A 20,587-nucleotide genomic window follows, 5' to 3' on the forward strand; every position below is an offset into this window, starting at 1 on the left:
CCACGTTTTCCGTTTTGGGGTTTGGGGGGGAGAAAGCATCAAGAAAACCTTTTGGGGGATTTCTTTCCGCAACCCCTTGGGCTTCTATTTGACATTTGAACAGCCTTTCGTTACCAAACAGCAATGGGGATAACTTTGGGTTGTCAGGATGTCGCCAACTCTGGAATCGAATGCTTCAAGTGGACGGACAACCAGATCATCACCTATGTCATGGCGCACGCCAAAGACGGCTTTGGTAGTTTGATTATCCTTTCCACAACATGGGTTACTGACAGCTTCATTTCACAGGCATAAATTTTAACAATCGACTCGGACGAAGCTGGGCCACATGTAGCTGCCGTCGTTGATTACGACGGTCCCAACGGGCTGGTGGCGATTGATGGGGAATTCGTAGCGACTGGGTACCAGAAGAGCACGAGCGGGATGCGGCTGCATTTGAGTGAGAAGGTGTACACTATGGGAGAGTTTCCGAGGGTGAGGTGGATTCATAAGATTACGTGAGGGTTGGCTTGGGGAGTTGAAGAAGGTCGGTCATGCCAAATAGCAGTTTTCTTTTTCTTTGCTTTTCGGTCACGACGTATTCATTGAAGGGCTTTACCATGTCAGCATTAGGAGGCCGAGTCGCGCGGGGTCGTCTGCGAGGCTTCTTTCATCATCCGGCGGTAATTGTAGTGGTCGTATACTACTTATCCTATCAGAATAATATTCCTTTGTATTTCCGGCAGTATTTCCAAACTCTTCAGCCGGCAGGAAACGTGAGGCTGTGGCACAAGGTCAAGCGAAGCGTCTGATGTGAGATGTCTAGCGCACTCAAGCTCCCGAAATCACACGGTTTTTTAGCTTGGCTCTTCCAAGCAAGAGGTCAATGATTGCCAGTCAGCTTACTTGAAGCTTCAAACCACCCCAGAATACTAGGGTAGCGATGACGGAAGATGTGGCGATGGCGGCGTGGAGATAGACAGTGAGCTTGTAAGATGAATTGATTCGGGTTGATTGGTCTACTACAACTTATTCAGCAGGCTGCATATCTGGTCTGGCTTATGCAATTCACCTAGATGCGTTGATACACACTGAGCCTTGGAAATGAGCATAGGGAGGTGTCGTTCAGGGTGGCAGGCAGCTTCGTGAGGCCACGGCCTAGATCATGCTGCTGATATTCAAGACCAAAGAGTTATAAGAAGGCCCATCGTGCTCATTGGGTCCGATATGAAATCACTACTACTCACAGCTCTCATCAGCTCATCAGAATCACATTTTCCCGCCCCCCACGCCCAACCAATTCTGCAGTCATGTCATACGTTGAAGCTGCCTCAGGTCAGTACATCTGCTGCACTCCCCAGCTCTGACCTCCCTTCACACTGAACTTCCAAACTAACCCAGTCACACAAGGCGGAGTTGAACTCTTCAACAAAGTCGTCGACGCCGTCAAGGGTGCCGTCGGTGCCGTCGAAGAAATCCAAGGCTCCGCCATCAGGATCAAGCGCGCGGCAGCCGCCGAGGCTCTCAGCGACCAAAACGAGTTCGCCGTCCGCGAGACCATCATCGCCAAGGCCATCGATGCCGTCCACGAGGTAGCTCCCGGCTGCAACATCCTCATCGTCGCCGACTACGGCCGCGACAAGAAGCACTTCAAAGGCGAGTGGAAGACGCAGCCCAACATCGAGCTAGAGCTTCCCAACGGCCAGTCTGCCTTGTATCGTCTTTACATGTTCAACTCTGGCAAGTACGACCGCCCGATGGGCCCGATCTGGGAGGCGAACTATATTCAGTACCGCGGTGCCCATGGTGGGGATGTCAAGAGGGAGACGCCGGTTGGTTGCATGTACTTGACGTTTCCGGATGGCGATGGTTTGGACCCGAGTGCTGAGGATATTGAGGAGGAGGCTGATGATGGTGAGCCGATCCCGCCTGAGGGGGATGGGCAGGAGACGGAGCAGCCTGCTGCTGAAGAAGAACCGGCCCAGGAAGAGCAGCCTGCAGAGGAAGCTGAGCAGCCTGCGGAGGAAGCTGAGCAGCCGGCCGAAGAGGAGCAGCCGGCCGAAGAGGAGCAGCCGGCCGAAGAGGAGCAGCCGGCCGAAGAGGAGCAGCCGGCAGAAGAGCAGCAGCCTACCGAGGAGGGTGCTGAGGAACAGTGAGAAGTCGCTGTCGCTGAATATTAGCTGGTGGAACCCATGACTAGTACTGGAATTAGCTTATGCTCTATGAATAAACTTCTGGTTTTGCTTGTTTGTCAACCTCGACGTCTATGATGTCTGGTTCAAGGGCCGTCGCCTACCCTAACCCTTGAAGGTGAAACGAACCTGAAGTGGCCCAAGCTCTAGACGCCAAACTGAACATCTTCACAATCCTCAATCCACCACTACAAGCTTGATTAGAAAGCTGTTTGCATATTCAGGGTTACCAAGGGTCTATCTATATCTCATTGTATCATGTAGTCATAAGCACCATGAACTTGGTCTTGAACAAGCTGAACTCCAAACCTCCTGCTTGCCCCGCTCTGACCTAGCTCCAAACCAGCATGAGTGTGATCAAACAGATGTGACGGCCGCGACCTGGAGATCGACTCGCCGCCAGTCTGTCCACCTTTCTGCCTGTTTTGAAAGTAAAAGCTATAAAAGGTCATCGACTATCTGTCTTTATCAGCAGCCTCGCTTCTAGGTCGAGTCGTGCAGCACAAGAAGCTTGACCAAAACACCAAGACGTCAGGTACCCCGCGATTGCGCCCCTGCCCCCTGTTCGAGCTCCCCCCTTTTGTACTACCTGCAGCATCATCCCTACCCCGCAGTTCCCAAACGCGGACAACCACCACCACCACGAGTAACTACAACCTTCAAACCACCAACCCTTCCAATCCCAACGTCCCAATCCTCCTTTCTGTACGCCAATATCCTCTCTCTTCACCTTATCCCAGGCATCACCGAAACCTCTCCGCCAGCATCTCAACCCCAGCCTTCCAAAATGGTCGAACGCCCCAACAAACCCTCCTCCCTCGTCGCAACCCCCGGCCTCCCCCCCCAACCAACAGTCAACTTCTCCGACGACAACTCCCTCGTCACCGCCACCCTCCCCACCGGCGAGTCCATCACCGTCCTCCTCTACGGCGCCACCGTCATCTCCTGGAAGGACTCCTCCTCGACAGAAAAGCTCTGGCTCTCCTCAGCCGCCAAGCTTGACGGCACCAAGCCCGTCCGAGGCGGCATCCCCCTCGTCTTCCCCGTCTTCGGGCCCCCTCCCGCCGGTCACGCTCAGACCTCCTCCCTCCCGCAGCACGGTTTCGCCCGGACGTCCAGGTGGGAATTCCTCGGCAAATCCACCAGCGAGAGCTCGGGCGATCAGCAAACGGGGGACCTGTCCGTCAAGCTTGATTTCGGCCTCTCCAGCGCGGCGGACGGGCTGGATCCAAAGGGCAAGGCGGCCTGGCCGTTCAAGTTCAACCTGATCTACAGCGTGACGCTGAACAGGAGGGATCTGACGACGAGCTTGGTGGTGACGAACGATGATGAGAGGGCGTTTGATTGCCAGGTTTTGATGCATACCTATCTCAAGGTTAAGGTACGCTTCTTTATTCTTCCCGTCTGAAACAGGAGAGAAACGCTGACAATAATGAAAAACAGGACATCACAAACGTTACTATTTCCGGCCTCGACAGCTCATCCTACGTCGACAAGGTTGACGCTGCCTCGACAAAGACACAGTCGGGGGAGATTAGGATTGAGGGCGAGACGGACAGGGTGTACACCGCCGATGGGCCGGTGATTGTGTCCGAGGGCGGCAAGACTCTCTTTACCGTCACGAGGGACAACCTCTCCAACGTGGTTGTCTGGAACCCCTGGGTCGAAAAGGCCAAGGGCATGGGTGATTTCGAGCCAAAGGATGGGTACAAGGAGATGCTCTGTGTTGAGCCAGGGTCGGTAGGCGGCTGGCAGACGCTGGAGAAGGGGGATGCGTTTGAGGGAGCGCAGACGATCGCTTTGGGGGCTTGACTGAGGGCTGTTCTCTGAGAGTAGGGAACGATGATATGACCGGATGTGATGATGAATTCAGCCATGTGATTTTCTTTTTGGGAAGACGATGTGATGTTTGATTTCGGTGTGATTTGGTGTTATTTCTAGACAAGTATAAAACACATTCTAGCACACTGATCATTGTTCAAGAGACATGGTGCAAGCCATTGCAAGATAGGTAAAACATAAAATCAAATTCTATCAAGCAAAAGACATGAAACGATATCCAAAAGACGTCTATAAACTGATCATTGAAATCCCCGCGAAGGCCCCCCCAGGTAATTAGCCAAGCGGACATCGTTTGCGTGCCGCAGCAGCGCCTCCCGCATCTTCTGGCTATACGCCTGCTCCTGAGCCTCCAGCTGCAGCTCCTCTGGGGTCGCAGACTGCTCTTCCCCCTTTTCAAAATCACTAGACCCAAACCCAGGCTGGCTGGAAAAACTCAGCAGCCCCAGCTTCTCCCCCGTCCAGAAAACCAAGTCATTGTTATTGACCTGGGCTTCGCCACTACTGGACAAAGCCGCGGCCCTTGTTGCAAGCAGCTTCCGCGCCAGGTCGCCCGAGCCAGGCATCGAGGCAAAAATTGACGGTCCCTCCGTTCTCTCGCTGTGTCCGATTCTGTGCCGGCGCACCTCGGTGAAGCCGTCGCGTTCGAACCACTTGACGTACCCCATGCCGTCTGCCACGGCGAGGCAAGAGCCGTGGTTGACGACGGACATTAGTTTAGAGCGGGCACATGTCTGCCGGTTTCTGGCCGGCTCTCCCACAGGTGGCAGGCCGTAAAGCTCCAGAGATCCCTTTGACTTGTACTCGCCGCATGCGATGAGGGTTCTTCCCGGGGCAGATTTGGACTTTTCCACTTGCTCCAACGAGAGGCGTGCCTGGCGGCGGGCTTGAGAGTCTTCGTAGGAAAAGGGGTAGGGTAGCGATGTCATGCTGCAGAGATTGGCGCCCGAGTAGACTGTTCCTTTGATGCGGGAAAATTGGCGGCGGTCGTAATGCAGGATGCTCTTGAAGCGACCGGCGACGTAGATGTCGTCGGATAGGCTGCTGGGCTGGCCTTCTACTGGGAGGTGAAGGATACTCACAGGCCCTGGCTGTGCAAGGGGGACGTAAGGGGGTAGAGGCGAGTCGTCAAATAGCTGTCGGTATGGATCTTGGCTGATGTCTTCGAGTTGTACTTTCGTCCCGTCAAAGGCATCTATCGTGTCAACAATATCGGCTCGAGGGGGGCTTCTAGATCGGTAGTCATGAAGGTGAAGGCCGAGGCTTGTGCCGACAGTGAGAGGAACGGCCGAGTTGGCGGCTGATAAAGTCGCGATAGACCACGGGAATGTCTCACGGTGTATGACTGACAGTGTGGGTAAGTCGACCTCGATAAGGTCTGATACAGGTAGTTGTTAGCCAGTTTCAACCGAAGAAAGTTGGTGACTACTTACTTTGCTGTACCGCAAAAAATGCCCTGTGTCTCTGGCTATCCACGCTCACACACTCAGTGACGCCAGAATCTATCTGATTAGATCTGGTCTTGGGACCGGCAAACAAGATGCCCGGTCGGCTACGAGCAACAATGGCACCTCTTTTCGTGGCAGAACCGCCACTGACATGCCAGAGGCAGACACTCCCATCATCTAGGGGAGAGACTGCCAGTACCTTTCCGTCCAGACGTTCTTCGCCGTCGGGATAGTACAAAGTTACCCCCCTGGTCTCCACAAAATCGGCTGCTGACCTGGACTTGGTTCCAGTGCCATGAGCGTATGGCGTCTGAAACCACGATACGACTATCGGGCCTTGCCGGCGTATGTATTCATCATACCAAGAGACCTGCTCATCAGGGAAGATTGGGTCCCAATTGGCCGTGATGCGAACTCGTTCTCTCTCTAGACGTTGCGAACTGCTGAGGCGGTCCCCGTCTACTTCTAAGCCAGAGATGCACTTTATCCAAGAGTCTTCATTTGCCTCTCCAGTTTCCTCTGACGGAGCCCTCACACCGTTGGCGGCTTGGAGGAGGGCAAAGTTGAGATTTTGCAGCCGAAGACGACTACGTAGCGAAGAGAGATAGGACGAGTCTCGCAAACATCTTGCGCGCCAGACGACATCATCACGAGCAATTTTGCTGAACTCGCGGGAGACGCGTTGGACGGGGACAAGTTCTGGTGGCTCAAGAACTGCAATTTGTTAGCTTCAGGTCAGGAGAGAGGGAGTGAGGTCTTGAAAGAGAAAATGTGGTAGAACCACGTCAATTCTTCAATCCGCGTGGCAACTTTGGCCGGGCCTGTATAGCCGGATCTGGAGAGCTGGCCGGGTTGTCCACGGCATTGGCGGGGAGGGTGTGGTGAGCAGCTTGGTAGAAAGTGGACCCTGGACTTACATGACAGTACGTGGAGCAAAAGCTCCTTAGGCAAGCTCCCCAAACTTGCCATGACTTCGGGGCTTTCAAATATAGAATGCCTTGGACAAACAACTCCCCTCCAAAAGAATGAAAACTAGACTAGCATCTAGGAGAATGGGCGCTTGTGGAAGGGCATGGATGAGGCGGGAAAGAAACAGCTCATTGCACAAGGGAAGAGAGGCATCCTCAAGTGCTTGTGCAACGGGTTCACAGAGACAGGAGAGAGGTCTTTGGGGCGTAGGACTTTGTTCCAAAGAATCGAAGCTTCAGGAACAAGCCCTCCTGCCCCAACCTAATGCGAACCAGTCTCCCCCACCTGGGCTCGGGAAGTGCCAGGCCCAGGCCCCACAACCCCGCTCGGCGTGATACGCCTTCCCACACCACCCAATAGATAAGCCCTATGCCGATCACCCTGCTCGTCCGATAAGGCACCTGTCCCACAATGAGGCTGCCGCAGCACACTATGCCCGATTCGGCCAATAATCCAATCCAGAAGATTTTCTTATGACGAAGTATCTTTCAACGTCGTTCGGTTTTCTCACATCAGACGGCCTCAGTAGAAATTTGGTGTGACATCTACTGCCGCGAGAACAGCACATGTTACCGCACGGGTGTGTTATGAAGCGTGGGATTAGTTGCGCGGTCCTGCACCGCTGCGTTCCACAATCGAGCTATTGGCAGCGGACCCCCAAATGAAACGATTCCGGCTGGCCTTCAAGGTTCCTACGGCGAGGTGCTGTGATGTGGGGTCTGATGTTGGTGAACTGTGATGAGCTTGGTGATGCGGATATGTGCGGGAGAGTGCGAGGGAGAGTGTGCAGGAGAGCCAGTTGCTGCCTTGGCCCGCGGCAGGCCGCTCGTGTTACTGATGGCCTTCGTGCAGGCATCACATGCTACACCCAAAGGCCGATATATAGGTATGTTTGAGAGGTACTGCCGCAATACTATATGTATGAAGTCGTTGGATGGCCCTTGTGATCCACTGCCATGCTGATGCCGCACAGCACCGGTTCTTGGGCAACGGCCAAGCAGCCAAGTAAACAAACCCCTTTTCATACCGATGCAATGGGTATGGATCTTTTATCATCCCCTCACTCCAAGTGTGTGTGCTGGCCTTTGCCTTGAATGCAAATCCTTGTCTTTGACTCATTTCCTCCTTTTTGCTTTTATTTTCTTGCCTTTCTTACCCGCCCGTCTTTGATAGCATCGTGTAGGTACCTAGACACTATATTTTATACCCACGCTTTGATCACAGACACTGTGAGCTTAGAGAATGTCTACCACAAGTTCAGATCATAAGGATATAGTGCCTAGATAAAGTCGGAGAATATTATGCATAGGCTCAAGATCTGAGCTTATACATACCACTCCCCGAACATCAAATAGATACTATATTCTCTATTTGATCTTAGATAATAGCTACTATAAGCTCAGATGTCATCTTTAATAAGTTTAGAATGTAGGGGTATGTCTATCACAGGCTCGGAGGTTACTGTGTATAAGTGTAAAATCTAAGCCTACAGATACTGTTACCGAGCACAAAATAGACACAACATGTCATATCCAAGCTCAGATAGTGTCCTTGATGAGCTTAAATTGTAAGTGTAAGGTGTCTGTTACAAGCTTGGGTAATCTTATGCATAAGCTTAGACAGTGAGGGTGCAAATCTTCCTTATGCTTTAGCTGTGCAGAGGAAGATGATAGATATCTATTTACATGTGTGTTGAAGGGATCTACTCTCTGGGCCTTATACTGTATAGCCAGACGATGACTTCTCCAAATTCAGAATACAAACGTACTACGTCTTCTTCACCATCATCCACTACCCGGGGTTCCTCTGCTCGCAGTTGAGTTGGCAAAAGACATTGTTGCCACGAGTTCTATTTGTGGGTGGGCTCCTCGGTGGTTATGTTTGCGATGATTCTATGGAAGTTATGCTCCGGTGGGTGAAAATCCGGAATCTGGCGAAGGTACGAGTAGTTTCTCCTTGAATCCTGTTCAGTTTGCTAGTGCATAGCTCTCTGGCTGTTCTCAAGGGTAGTGAGCACACTTGGTGGGCTTTGCTGGTTGTCCTTGATTGCAGCATGGTGGAGTCCCGGCGTCAGCGGCGCCCAGATTCGGACTTCCCCCTGTGAGAGACTTGAGGAGAGTTGATTTTCGTGTATCTCGCATGGCAGGGGTCAAAGGGCTGCTCTTTGTCTTCTCTCTGTAGGAAGCCTGATTAAGGACATTGAATTTTTCGGAATGGGACGGGGTGTCTTTGGCTTAGGTAGGTAGCCTGGTGAGCCTTAAAATTTCTCTGGGACGAGATGGTTCCCATTTGGGAGGGAAAAAGAAAGGGTGTATGATAGCTTGTTGACTCTGGAAAGTGGTGGGAGCTTGTGCCAGTACTGTGATGATAGGTAGCTGATGCGGTCGGGAATTTATTCTGCTCCTGCTTGGCGATTTTGAGAAACTAGGAGATCAATGTGGGTATTTCCTCACTTTCAAGTGAAGAAGTTATATATCTGTGAATGTATGTGTCAAAGCCGGACAGTCATGGTGGAGTTGCCAGCGATGCCTTCCATGATGCAAACCTTGATATTTGCTTCACAAGTGGAGTTAACGTCCATTGTAGAATCGAAGCCAAAAGCAGTAAATGGAAGTATCCCGGGCAGTGTGTGCAAGAAGTATTACAGCTTTGACACAAACGAATCTCAGGGTAGCCAGGCCGTGCATCTGACGATACGGAGATGATGCTCTGTGCAAGGAAAGGGATGTGCACGGACCAGATTCAGGGGCTTGTTGACTTGGCTGTTAGGAGAGTGGTGCAGAAAGCGGTCCGTTGCCTGGATGTCTGTGTTACCTACGGTATTAAAGCTCATGATCTCCTCTGTGTATGTGATCTCAACTTGACATCGGAAGGCCCTAGGCGGAAGGGCCTGGCTCATTGCCAGTGTGGGGGTACCGACGCCGAAATGGGATGGCCGAGCAAGAAAATGTGCTCCCCAGGGGAGACACCTCGAGAACGAGGGGTAGTTACCGACTGAGTTGCTCCAGGGGTGCTTCGAGGGGCACAGTTTGCTCTTTGGAAGTTCGCGATATCCTGTCCTCTCCCCCCATTCCATACCAAACTCTGCTATCCTCTCCTCTCCTCTCTTCTTCTCTTCCTCTCACGCAACCATTCCTCAACCTTCCAACAGCTGATATCGAACAGAAACGACTGACCCAGCACCCTTTGATCCAAGTGGTCGATATTCTTTATGCGCTTCCTCTCATCAACAACGTTGTTTGTGCCTGCGGTTGGCGCTCCTCCAGAGCACGGGCACAAAAAGCAGCTGTGAGGACCCAGGTATGTTGCTCCTTCGGGCCCATCTCCTCACCAAGGCCATCAAAAATGCGAACTTGGGCATCAGAATATTGGCCGCAATTGCTACTTTTTGGAAAGATGTGTGTTGCGGCTTGTACTGCGGCTCATAACGCGGCTTGGGCGGCTCCTGATGCCCTACTGCACCTTCTCAGTTATCCTTCATTCAACCTTCCCACTTTGCCTCGACCAATGACGGTTGCCGATTTCGTCAACAGCGCAATTGCTAACTCAGACTGCGTCGCAGCTTCCGCCAGATCTGTACCCTCACGACTTCCTCCTCTGTGGTTCAACATTTCCGCTGCAGCATCATCTCTGGCAACCTTCCAAATTGTGAGCAGCTGAGGTACGTTCATTTCTTTTGCTCTGGTCGCCCTCGTGTCAGTCTGAAAGCATCTCCATTTTCAAGAATGAGAACTGACTGGGCTTCGACCTCAGAAACCACCGAGCATGATTGGAAAGGACGGCCCAGGCGCTGAGGCCATGCCCTCCAGGGGCCATCCACCACCTGAGGGTTCAACCGTCATCGTCCCACCTGGACCAGCCCCCAAAAGATCAATCACCCCCAAGGGCACACTGTTCACCAATCTAGGCGAAGCCCATCTAGCCATCACGGCCAGAGTGGCAGCCAAAATCGCCGGTCAAGCTGTCCGTACTTTGCCGGTCGTCACTCCTTGCCAGTCACCGACTGCGCCTCTTCATGAGCCCCGTCCCAAAGACAACTTGCCGCTGGCGTCACACATGGAGTTTGTCAAATCTTCCCACCTTGCCAACGGACGTTGCTTGACTGGCTATGCTCCCAACGTATCGATTGCTGAGAAGAAGCATGAAGAGGGTTCGCAAACCTCTCCGACACCATCTCCCGACACGATCCTGTCCAGTCCTTATGACGATTTCAACCCTGATCTTGACTGGGTACATGGTCCTGGTCCAGAAATATGCTCAAAGCGCCGGACCAGGGAGACCGGAAGCACAGTTGAGAACATCTATCGACAATACCTCCCTTCGGAACCTTCGACCGTTAAGCCTCAGTCTGTCGCCCATAGTTCACCGCCCACAAACAGAGCGCATCCTCAGTCGCCGGATAGTGGAAATGGGAATAGCAACAATAACCACTACATCTTGGCTCGTTCCTTGACCAACCACCCATCCAAGCCTAACCATGTCGACGATGGCACCCGTCCGAGTAAGCAACGTCGCAAACTGTATGATACAGCTGGCGATGCTCCCAGCGTTCCTCTCCCGGAGCTGCCAGTTGCGAGGCGCTCTGCCCGCTACTACGACAGTCATCTCCATGGGTATGATGATCCACCAACTCCGTCGGGGATGTCGGTTTCCAATACTCAAGTGCTACTTGACAGATACAGTGATCACAGTCAGCTGGCTCAAGATGAAGGCTTTTCAGAAGAAGCCATAGTTGCCGGGGCCTCACCAAAGAGCGAGCTTGGCGGCACTGAGTTGGAGCTGTCATCACACAGCGCCCATGAACGGCTGAAGGAGAGGCTTGACAGGCTACACTACGCATGCAACGCTGGTCTCGCCGAATATTCTACAGGCGCGCTTACTTCGGAGTCGGACGAAGACCCATTCAAGTACGATCGCAAGTCTTACCACGCGCTCCTCCAGCCAGTTCGAGAAAGGGAAGTAAGCCTAGCCCTCCAGCAGTTGACTGGCATTACCGAATCAGCGACGCCAGTGGACGAGATGCCACAGGAGTCTGGACAGCCTGTCTTACAGAGCAGAAACCCATACCTGAACAGACTGCAGTCCTACAAGACTCCAAAAGCTGAAGACACTTGGGAGGATCAAGAAGATCCAAACGAAATCAAAATTACGGTTCAACGTCGCCGTTCTAGTTTCTCACCAGCCCCTCAGCCCGAACTTCCAACTCAGAGCCGCAACTTGACTCAGGACTGGAGGACCAGTTACTGCAATGACCATTTCCATCAACCCCAGAGTGAAGGCGGTGACTGGGAAACAGTTGGAACCAATGTGGGAGGTCAGTTTGGCAGCAACCTTGCATGTGCCTCTGGTAGTGGTCTGAGTGGAAACCCGGCCCTCAAGATCACCAGTGACAGCATTGCGAACTACTCAGACTGCAGTTCCTTTGGCCCATCCCAATACGATGCCTTCACGTCTACTGAGCGGATTCTCCAGCATCCGACAGCCGATCAGAACCCCACCGACCAGCTGTTCAGAAACATAAAAGACACAGGGCGCCCGGTTTTTCTCCCAAAGCCACGAGTAAATTGTGCTAATGGATATCTCTTGGACTCAGTTCGACATTTTACAGATGCAAATACCACAGCAAGCGGTTCTACAGCTAGAAGCGCTCTGCTCGAGAAGATCAGTGCTCGTCTGCGTCGAAATAAAGAACAGCAGAAGAGCGGCAACCCTTTCCAAGTGCTTCCGAACACTTCGGTGCCTCATCTTTCTGATGTTTATGAGCTGGAGGACATGGGCCCTGGCCAGCGTGCCATCAACAACGGGGTTGAAGCCCTCGGTTTGAACAAGGAAAATCGACTTACGCCTCCTAATCAAGAATCGAGTCTCATGGCGAAGGGATCGCCCACCCTTTTCAGCTTCCCACTCATCCCATTACAGGAAGCCGTGAAAAAGCAAGCCATCAGACGGGCAAGTGGAGAAGACGATTTGACTTTGACCACCACCAGAACCCGCCAGGACTCCAGTGTTTTGTCTTCCAGAGCCACGCAGAGAACTACTCCGCCAACGCCCTGTACGGCAAAGCCACAGCAATACTCGCCTCCTACTCCTAGTCTCGCAAGACCTCCTCCCACGCATCTTCGCCGGCCCACTGGACTAGGGATCCCTGATACTGCTACGCCATACCCTACATACCAGATGAACAAGGGCTTTGATGGAGACGAACAAAATCTTTCCACGGCTTCACCCCTCAGCAGCGGCAGTCCACCCATCTACGGACGAGCAGTTTTCCCTCGCTCCTGCAGAAATATCTTTGGCGATGCGCGCGCAGATCCTCCTCGAAAATCCACAAGAAGCAGCTATGGGTTTCCAGTCATGTTGCGCAGGTCAACCCACAAGAGAAAGACGACCCGTGAGAAGAGAGATGCACTCCGGCAACCAGGGGAATCCCCAAAGCCCGGCCCGGTTGTCGACCCGGAGACAGCAGATGCCTTCGTTTTGTCTGGCGAAGATGCGTACATCTCATGGGACAATCAAAGAAAGCGTCGACTGTTCTACTATGGTGCGCTTGCCGTGTGCATTTTCCCCTTCCTGACCTTGTTGGTCTACCATGGGGCTTTCGATCCTTTTCTTGTCTGGTGGACAGAAGGCGAGGTACGCCGGATGACTCGCAAGCAACGTCACGTTGTGGCTATTGTTGGAAGCACCATCGCAGCTGTTTGGCTTGCTGCCATTGCCGTGGTTGTTACTCTTCTTGTCAGCACAAAGACTTGAGTAGTGGTATCATACCTACGAGCCACTTTGTACTCGTAATCAGCGAGTTTGTTTGCATCGGAAAATTTGGAGGATCTTTGGGGAGATTTCTTGACAGTTCTTGGTCAGGTTCTGTGTCTCTTTTCGTCATCTTTGGCATGAGTGTCATGGAAAGAAGGAGGATTTTTGTGACAGCGAAGCTGGTAGCTTTGTGAGGTGGATGGCCTTTTGTTTGAGCTAACTCGAGGCACATGTCTGGCAACAAGGTGATTTTGGTGTTGTTTTGCGGATTTTGGAGGCTGTATCTGCGGTGGCGCTATGATGAACATGGTGGAGTTTATGGGAGGTGTACAGCAACGTTTTCGAGATGTCACGAGAGGTCGGGCTATCGACTTGTGAAGCCCTGCTCTCATATGATCAGTCGGCCGGAGTCTCTTTTCAGCATTTCTCGCTTTTTCGCATTCCCCTGTCGACCGGTACACAATATCCAGCAGCTGTTATTTGTCAACATTTTATTGCCGGCCTCCTGGGACGACACAAGGGCGCCATGTCAGTTACGTTCGGCTCCTATCGGCTCCCGTTTTTCATTTTCCTTGAACCAGCAGCGGTTTCAGCAACAGGTCTGGACAGAGTCATTTTATATCCGGAGGAAGGCCATGGATATGGGATTGCAACCACAGGTTGAGAGTTGGGTGTTTGGGCATTTATTTGGGGGAATAGGGAAGGATTTGGCGGGGAAAAGGATGGTATGGAACCAACACGGACATATTTTGTCTCTTTTGTTAGGGACCGCAAACAAGCGCTGTATTCATTTCAGTTTGCGACGTGGCGGTGTTTTCTGCTGGTTATGTGCCGTTGTGTTTTTCGTTAATGTCTTCCTCTTGCTTGTTCTTGTCGTTCACGGTCCTGTTAGGGCCCAGAACCAGATTATTCCTCCTGTTTCATGGGATCTTGAATCGGGGCCACACTGGAAATATGGGGGGATTTCATGTTTCATCGGGTTCGTTGCTTTCTGAATGTGTAGGCCTTTGCATTCTGTTGGCGTGTTTGAATTTGCGATGAGTTTTGTTTGTACAACTAGGCAGCTTTCTGCCGGGGACATGGCATGTTACTCGGGATATGGTCGACAGCTTAGCCAAAACATTCTTGTAAAACTCTCGGATCCATACAAGATTTGTTTGTGACTGTTTGGTGTCAAGCGCTGTGTGCTAACTGATGGTGATGTTAGTGTCTGCAAATGTTTTTTAGACTGAGGGAATGAATCTTACGTAGAAAGCCAGTCTATCCATGAACCTCTGATCTACCATTTACTCTCTCGCCATTTTATATTTTATATACCTTTTCCCCGTCTCCCCTGAGCTATACCCGCTTTAAAAAGCGGGCTGCAAAAACGCCCTAATCGTCTTGACGGCATCACCGTCGTTCTGCCTGAGCAATTCTGTTGCCCTGGCCTTGCTGACCTCGAATTCGGCGACCTGTTTACTTCACCATTAGCTCCCCTTCCTTTTTCTTTTGTGTTCGTGTAGGTTGACCAACCAAAAGCGAGACGTCGGCCGCATCAACCTTGACTTTGCTCTTGGCCGACGCCTCGACGGGGAGCTTCTTCTCCGAGACGGCCGAGACAGAGTTCAGGGCGTTGGTCGCGGCTGCTTGGTCGACTTGGGTGGAGGTGTTGTCGGTGGTGTTGTTGGAGTCGAGGTTGGAGAGGGCGGCGGCTGCTTTGCGGTCTTCGGCTGAGGCGGCGGGTTTGGAGGTTGTTGTTTCGATGTCGTCTGTTGCGCCTTCGTGGATTGTGGGGGGTTGGGGTTCGGCCATCTTTGGGGGAATTGGGAGGTGGTGGGTTAGGGATGGGCATATAACGGGAGAATTTGGTGGTGATGGTGTTGATGGTGTTGATGTCGGGCAGGATGTATTAAGCAATGTGGGGTTGAGGGGCAGCTTTTGGAGGTTGAGGGGCGCTAGGCTGGATTGGGGGGTTAGGGGATCCGCTCTTATTCAGAGGGGGGAGGGGTGGTGATTGGTCGATTTTGGGAGTGGGGGGGTTTTCTTTGTTAGGAACGGAGCAGACCCTGGTACCCTTGTGACGATCATTCTTGGGTTTTGAGAGCACAGAAGAGGTCAGATTTCGGTTTCGGGGAGGGGGATGAGTCAATTCAACTTTTGGGGATGAGCTGAGAAAGAGCAACACGGATTTTTTTGGTCTACGTGGAAGGTTCTTTGGGTATATATTCCCACACAACTTTTGGGTTTTTTTCTTTCTGGATATTCGACTCCAACGGCGGCGGTCTTTTTTGTTCGTTTGACAACGGACGGTTTTTTGGTGGTGGGGCCAAAAAAAAGAAGGTTTCGAGAAGCATTAACTATACGGCACTTCATACTCGCTCACCACTCAAACCCCGCGGCGAGATGAGCTCAACAACACCACAGTGGACTCCCGACTCGTGGAGGTCAAAACCCGTCAAGCAATGCCCCCAGTACCCCGACCAAAAGGCCCTTCAGAAGTCTCTGGCTGAGCTCAAGAAGTTGCCCCCCATCGTCCACCCGAGGGAGATTGTCAAGCTCAAGGAGCACCTTAGGGATGTGGCCCAGGGCAAGGCGTTCTTGCTGCAGGGTGGTGACTGTGCTGAGCTGTTTGACTACTGCCAGCAGGATGTTATTGAGAGCAAGATCAAGCTGCTTTTGCAGATGAGTCTTGTGCTGATTTGGGGTGCTGACAAGAGGGTTGTGCGGATTGGGCGTATGGCTGGGCAGTATGCGAAGCCGCGGTCGAGTCCGATGGAGATGGTTGATGGGAGGGAGGTTCCTTCGTTCAGGGGTGATATCCTGAATGGGTTCAGTGTTGATGAGAGAGAGCTGGACCCTAACCGCTTGGTCAAGTAAGACTCACCTTTCCCTGCCACTCTCACAAGTTGATGCTAATGCTTACCGCAGGGCTTACCACCACTCGGCTGCCACGCTGAACTACATTCGTGCTGCCATCTCTTCTGGCATTGCGGACCTGCATCGCCCTCTGGACTGGGGTCTCGGCCACGTCCGTGATCCCGCACTGAAGGCCAAGTACCAAGAAGCTGTCGACTTCCTTACGGACATGCTCCGCTTCATGCAGACTATCGGTGCCGACAAGTCCCACAATCTCGATACCGTCGATCTCTTCACCTCCCACGAAGGTCTGTTGCTGGAATACGAGCAATCCCTCACCCGTCTCCTCGACACCCCTTCCGCTCCCGGCACCCCCAGCAAAAAGGAGTACTACGACACATCAGCCCACTTCCTCTGGATCGGCGACCGCACCCGCCAGCTCGACCACGCCCACGTCGAGTTCTTCCGCGGCATCGCCAACCCCCTCGGCGTCAAAATCGGACCTACCACCCCCGCCTCCGACCTGCTGGACATGCTCCGCACCCTCAACCCGGACCGCGAGCCAGGCAAGATCACGCTCATCACCCGCTACGGCGCCTCCAAGGTCGCCGACCTGCTCCCCGCGCACATCCGCGCGGTGGAGGACTCGGAGTACAAGCAGACGGTTGTCTGGCAGTGCGACCCCATGCACGGCAACACGCAGTCTGTCAGCGGGGGGATCAAGACGAGGAGGTTCAGCAACATCTTTAGCGAGCTGCAGCAGACGTTGAGGATTCACAAGGAGCAGGGGAGTTATCTGGGGGGTGTTCACCTGGAGCTTACGGGGGATGCGGTGACGGAGTGTTTGGGGGGTAGTGAGGGGCTGGATGAGGATGACTTGTCGACGAATTACACGAGCTTTTGCGATCCGAGGTTGAATGAGAAGCAGGCGTTGGAGTTGGCGTTTTTGGTGGCGGATCATTATAGGTGTGAGAGGAAGGAGAAGAGGGCGTAAGACTGGGTTTTGATCTGGGATTGGGGGTTCAAAAGAAAAGTTAGGGGGTTAGTGGTAATTCGGCAATTGTTTCTCGTTATATGCTTGTTAGAACTGTCTTTTGAGGTACGTTGGCTATATTTTGAGGCTTACGGGTTACTTTGAAGATATCTGTCTTGGATATCTGCAATACCTTCGATGCATAGTCAACTGATTTGCCACCTTCATGTCCCTTTCCTATCTGGCAAGTCCTCATTTACGGCGATTGTCAGATCAACTGCTTTTCTTACTTTTGATATATTATGAGGCTTTTCTGGACACCGTAAACAGGGCTGGTAGCATTGCCGGCGTGGGTCATTCTTTGTAGCCAGTCCTGGTCCGGCACGTGGCTGTCAGGTTTTTACACTGTTGATGATGGGCGGACAGCGCGAAAATAGCGAGTGAACCACCGAGAACCGTCGTGATCTTTATAGATCATCTATGGCTGTTTAGGAGTGTCGGTATTGTATTGCCGGAAGTATGCCGTGAATAACAGCCATTGCCCTGCTGTGTTTCGTCAACTCCAGGCATACAGTTCAAAATAGGTGGTGATATGCACGTCAGGTTGTCAAACCATATTGTCAGCCCCAGACGTCTGGCTGTCTCGGTGCTCGCCGGAGGCAATTGGAAAAGACAGCACATAAAAGCATGCAACACTCCCAAAATTCGAGGCGGCCAATGGACGTGATGGTCCCGGTGACAGGAGCCAATCACCGAGGGACTGGATCACCATCGTTGCTGTTGCGCCGCTCGGGTAAGGGTAGATGGACAGCGGGACGGGAAGCCTCGTGCTCTGGCTGGTTGGAAAATCAACAGAGATTTCCATCGTGGTGGCCAATCTGGGCTCTGAAGGGTCCTTTTTACAACTGCCGTCTCCGCCTGGATTTTGTGTTGTTGATGGTGGTTGGAGAGGTTTGGGCTCTGTTCAACCTCGGGGCTCTGCTTGCCCCAGTTGAGCGCCCGGGTCTATCAGTGGCTTGTGGGCAGGCTTTCTCCCACCAAAAGTCACCTGCGTTGGGGCACGTGCATGCCGCTCGCTGAACCTGGAACATCCTCTCCTCGCCTGCCCCAGCTCATCACCACCTTGCAGGCTTGCATCGTGACATTGGAGATGGCATGGAGGTTTCCTCCAGCTCGTGCCACTAGTGCTGCAGGTGCTTGAAGTGTGCACTTTGCCGCATCCATACCTGCCGCCTCCCGAAGACAGCAAGCACACCGCCGAGCACCATGATGTATTTTTTCCACCATCGTCGTTTGCTGTTCTTGGTCTTGGCCAGTTGCTTTTTCCCCGCCTATGACACTGTCCAAACCGCCTCCCACTCGCCCATATCCGTTGATTGACGGCTGCGGACGATGCAAATGGCCTTCAAAATGGACCAGACGAGCCAGTCGATGCAGACTCGACAGTCGATATGCTCCAGAGACGCACGCCTATATGGGCATTGATCCACGGACGATGGTCTGCTGGCGCCGTCTTCCTCCATTGGTCTTGGGTGACGAAACTGCGGGCCACTAAACCAAACAGCTGGACCAACTGCGAGGGAGAGGGTGGTTTTCCGTTCGGATGACAGGGAAAAAACGTAGGTGCTACATTCTCCTCACTCTCTCGCTCTTCTCGCTCCCACTCTTCCGATTCCGAACCTCTGTGTGAGACACCGGTTTCCGATCTGGGTTTTGATTCTCTTTTCCGGCTTCCGGATTCAGCATCTCGAACTTCTTCGTCTATACTTTTGTTTTCTTCCAAGTGACATCTCAGTGCCTTGTTCCAATTGTGGTCAAACCTACACCTAGACCTCTCTGTCTTCATGGAGTCCTGACAAACATACTTACTCCTGTCGTGGTCACTTCTTTTCTCTCCTGCTACCTCGAATTCGAGCATGTCCGATGGCTCGACCGGGAGGCGGGGACGAACACCCGCCCTTCCCGTTTCCGGGCGGTCTGTATTACCCAGCCAAGCGGCGTACCATCGACATCGATGCCGACGATTACGATGACCTGTACCGCGAACAGTCTCGCGTCAAGAGGCCAAGATACATACAATATGCCCAATATGCCGACACCGTTGCCTATCAATTGGCCGTGGAACCCAACGACCACATCACCAACAACCTGAACCTAGTTGGAGCAGCGGGAGCTGGAGGAGGCGGGGGAGAAAGGGTTGCGGATTTGCCACTCCTGTCCCACCCACACCCTCACCATCCATATTCTCCCCCGGGCGACCCCCGCCCCCACCACTCCCACATCCGTTCCCGACCGTCCCTGTCCCCTGACCGTTCGGTCTCGGCTCCGGCCCCTATGGAACGGACGGTCTCGGGTCTCTCCATCCGCCCGGACCCCACAGAATCTCACGACCGTTGTGGTTCTATGGAGCTTCTCGAAGACGCAGCAGCTGCCCAACGAGTTCGCGAGCACCTCGCCAACTTCACTCGACGCAACCCGGATTCAAAGCACGAACGAATTCTCAGGTCGATTATCAACCCCCGGGGTAGGCATAGCGAACTCCAACCGCTTGACAACGACTCGCTAGAATCCATCTTTAGTGCCGCCAACGAGATCTTCTTCAACGGACGTCTAAGTCAGAGGGTGAGGTGGGATTGGTCCGATGAATCAAGTACGAGGTATGACTGTCGGGTTATTGGGACGACTGCACTGAGGAAGAAGATTGACAAGGGAGGGAGAGGGTTCGAGACTTTGATCGTGCTGAGCTCGACGATACTCAGGGACAAGAGGTATAACTGCCGAAGGTTGTTGATCAGCACGTTCTTGCATGAGCTGATACACTGCTATTTGTTCATCTGCTGCGGTTTCAGGGCCAGATGGGAGGGAGGCCATACGAGAGGGTTCAGGGAGATTGCCGAGATTGTGGACGAATGGGCGGGTGAAGGCAGTCGGTTGTATTTGGGGAGGGTGGAGGCCGACTTGGAGTTGTTTAGGGTTGAGGGTTCAGAGGAAGCGGCTGATGGTTATTTCGCCCATCGAAGGGGTCGGCAGGGCAGCCAGTATCCATGCTCTGGGATGCCGGAACAACATCAAGAATCCTATGGTGGCACTCAGGAGGTGGTCAAATTCCAAGGAGGCCAGGACTTTGTCCAGATCTTTCCTGAGGATCACAACCGTGGGAGGAGCATTGGGAGAAGCCCCAGCCGCCGAACAGACAGCAGCAATGTCTGGTGGCGACAGCAGAGGACTGTGAGGCCTAGCCCGCTGTTCATCACATATGGTGCGGGCAGTGGTGGCGTCAGCTACGGCGCAGACGAGGACGACTACATATATCCTTCATGAATCTTTCTTTTGTCGATTTCAGTTTTATACCCACTTTCATTTTTTTTGGCAGGCGAGTTTCGAATCTATTTGGCGAGGCAAATACCCATATTTTAGGTGACATAAAAGCATAGCATAGCATCGCATACATGGCAGACTAGCATTTTTTGATAGCATAGCAAAGGCGAATTTGGAATACATGGGGAGATACGGGCTTCTAGTTGTTACATTGCAGTTGGGTGGTGCTTGTGCTTCTAGAAGGATTCGAGTGCCTGGGCTATCATTTGAAAACAACT

At 52.8% G+C, this 20,587-nt stretch overlaps 7 protein-coding genes across 7 annotated transcripts; 5 read left to right on the top strand and 2 right to left on the bottom strand.

Moving 5' to 3' along the window:
• Window positions 1-1,289: 1,289 nt before the first annotated feature.
• On the top strand, window positions 1,290-2,135 carry PODANS_1_3485 (uncharacterized protein; the record flags this gene model as incomplete). Its single annotated transcript, XM_001912511.1, has 2 exons — window positions 1,290-1,314; window positions 1,381-2,135. 2 exons carry the CDS (start codon window positions 1,290-1,292, stop codon window positions 2,133-2,135), a joined length of 780 nt encoding a protein of 259 aa, XP_001912546.1.
• An 823-nt stretch (window positions 2,136-2,958) lies between these two features.
• PODANS_1_3490 (uncharacterized protein) lies at window positions 2,959-3,983 on the top strand (the record flags this gene model as incomplete). Its single annotated transcript, XM_001912512.1, has 2 exons — window positions 2,959-3,552; window positions 3,615-3,983. The coding sequence occupies 2 exons, from the start codon at window positions 2,959-2,961 to the stop codon at window positions 3,981-3,983; spliced, it is 963 nt and encodes a 320-aa protein (XP_001912547.1).
• Window positions 3,984-4,252: 269 nt separating this feature from the next.
• Window positions 4,253-6,427, bottom strand: PODANS_1_3500 (uncharacterized protein; the record flags this gene model as incomplete). Its single annotated transcript, XM_001912513.1, has 3 exons — window positions 4,253-5,388; window positions 5,444-6,172; window positions 6,376-6,427. 3 exons carry the CDS (start codon window positions 6,425-6,427, stop codon window positions 4,253-4,255), a joined length of 1,917 nt encoding a protein of 638 aa, XP_001912548.1.
• A 3,765-nt stretch (window positions 6,428-10,192) lies between these two features.
• On the top strand, window positions 10,193-13,180 carry PODANS_1_3510 (uncharacterized protein; the record flags this gene model as incomplete). The annotated part of the gene is made up of 1 exon (XM_001912514.1): window positions 10,193-13,180. One exon carries the CDS (start codon window positions 10,193-10,195, stop codon window positions 13,178-13,180), a length of 2,988 nt encoding a protein of 995 aa, XP_001912549.1.
• A 1,349-nt stretch (window positions 13,181-14,529) lies between these two features.
• On the bottom strand, window positions 14,530-14,974 carry PODANS_1_3520 (uncharacterized protein; the record flags this gene model as incomplete). Its single annotated transcript, XM_001912515.1, has 2 exons — window positions 14,530-14,634; window positions 14,696-14,974. The coding sequence occupies 2 exons, from the start codon at window positions 14,972-14,974 to the stop codon at window positions 14,530-14,532; spliced, it is 384 nt and encodes a 127-aa protein (XP_001912550.1).
• A 591-nt stretch (window positions 14,975-15,565) lies between these two features.
• PODANS_1_3530 (uncharacterized protein) lies at window positions 15,566-17,012 on the top strand (the record flags this gene model as incomplete). The annotated part of the gene is made up of 2 exons (XM_001912516.1): window positions 15,566-16,035; window positions 16,091-17,012. 2 exons carry the CDS (start codon window positions 15,566-15,568, stop codon window positions 17,010-17,012), a joined length of 1,392 nt encoding a protein of 463 aa, XP_001912551.1.
• A 1,902-nt stretch (window positions 17,013-18,914) lies between these two features.
• PODANS_1_3540 (uncharacterized protein) lies at window positions 18,915-20,312 on the top strand (the record flags this gene model as incomplete). The annotated part of the gene is made up of 1 exon (XM_001912517.1): window positions 18,915-20,312. One exon carries the CDS (start codon window positions 18,915-18,917, stop codon window positions 20,310-20,312), a length of 1,398 nt encoding a protein of 465 aa, XP_001912552.1.
• Window positions 20,313-20,587: the final 275 nt, after the last annotated feature.

This window comes from Podospora anserina, chromosome 1 (genome assembly GCF_000226545.1).
Source record: "Podospora anserina S mat+ genomic DNA chromosome 1, supercontig 1".
Lineage (NCBI taxonomy): Eukaryota > Fungi > Ascomycota > Sordariomycetes > Sordariales > Podosporaceae > Podospora > Podospora anserina.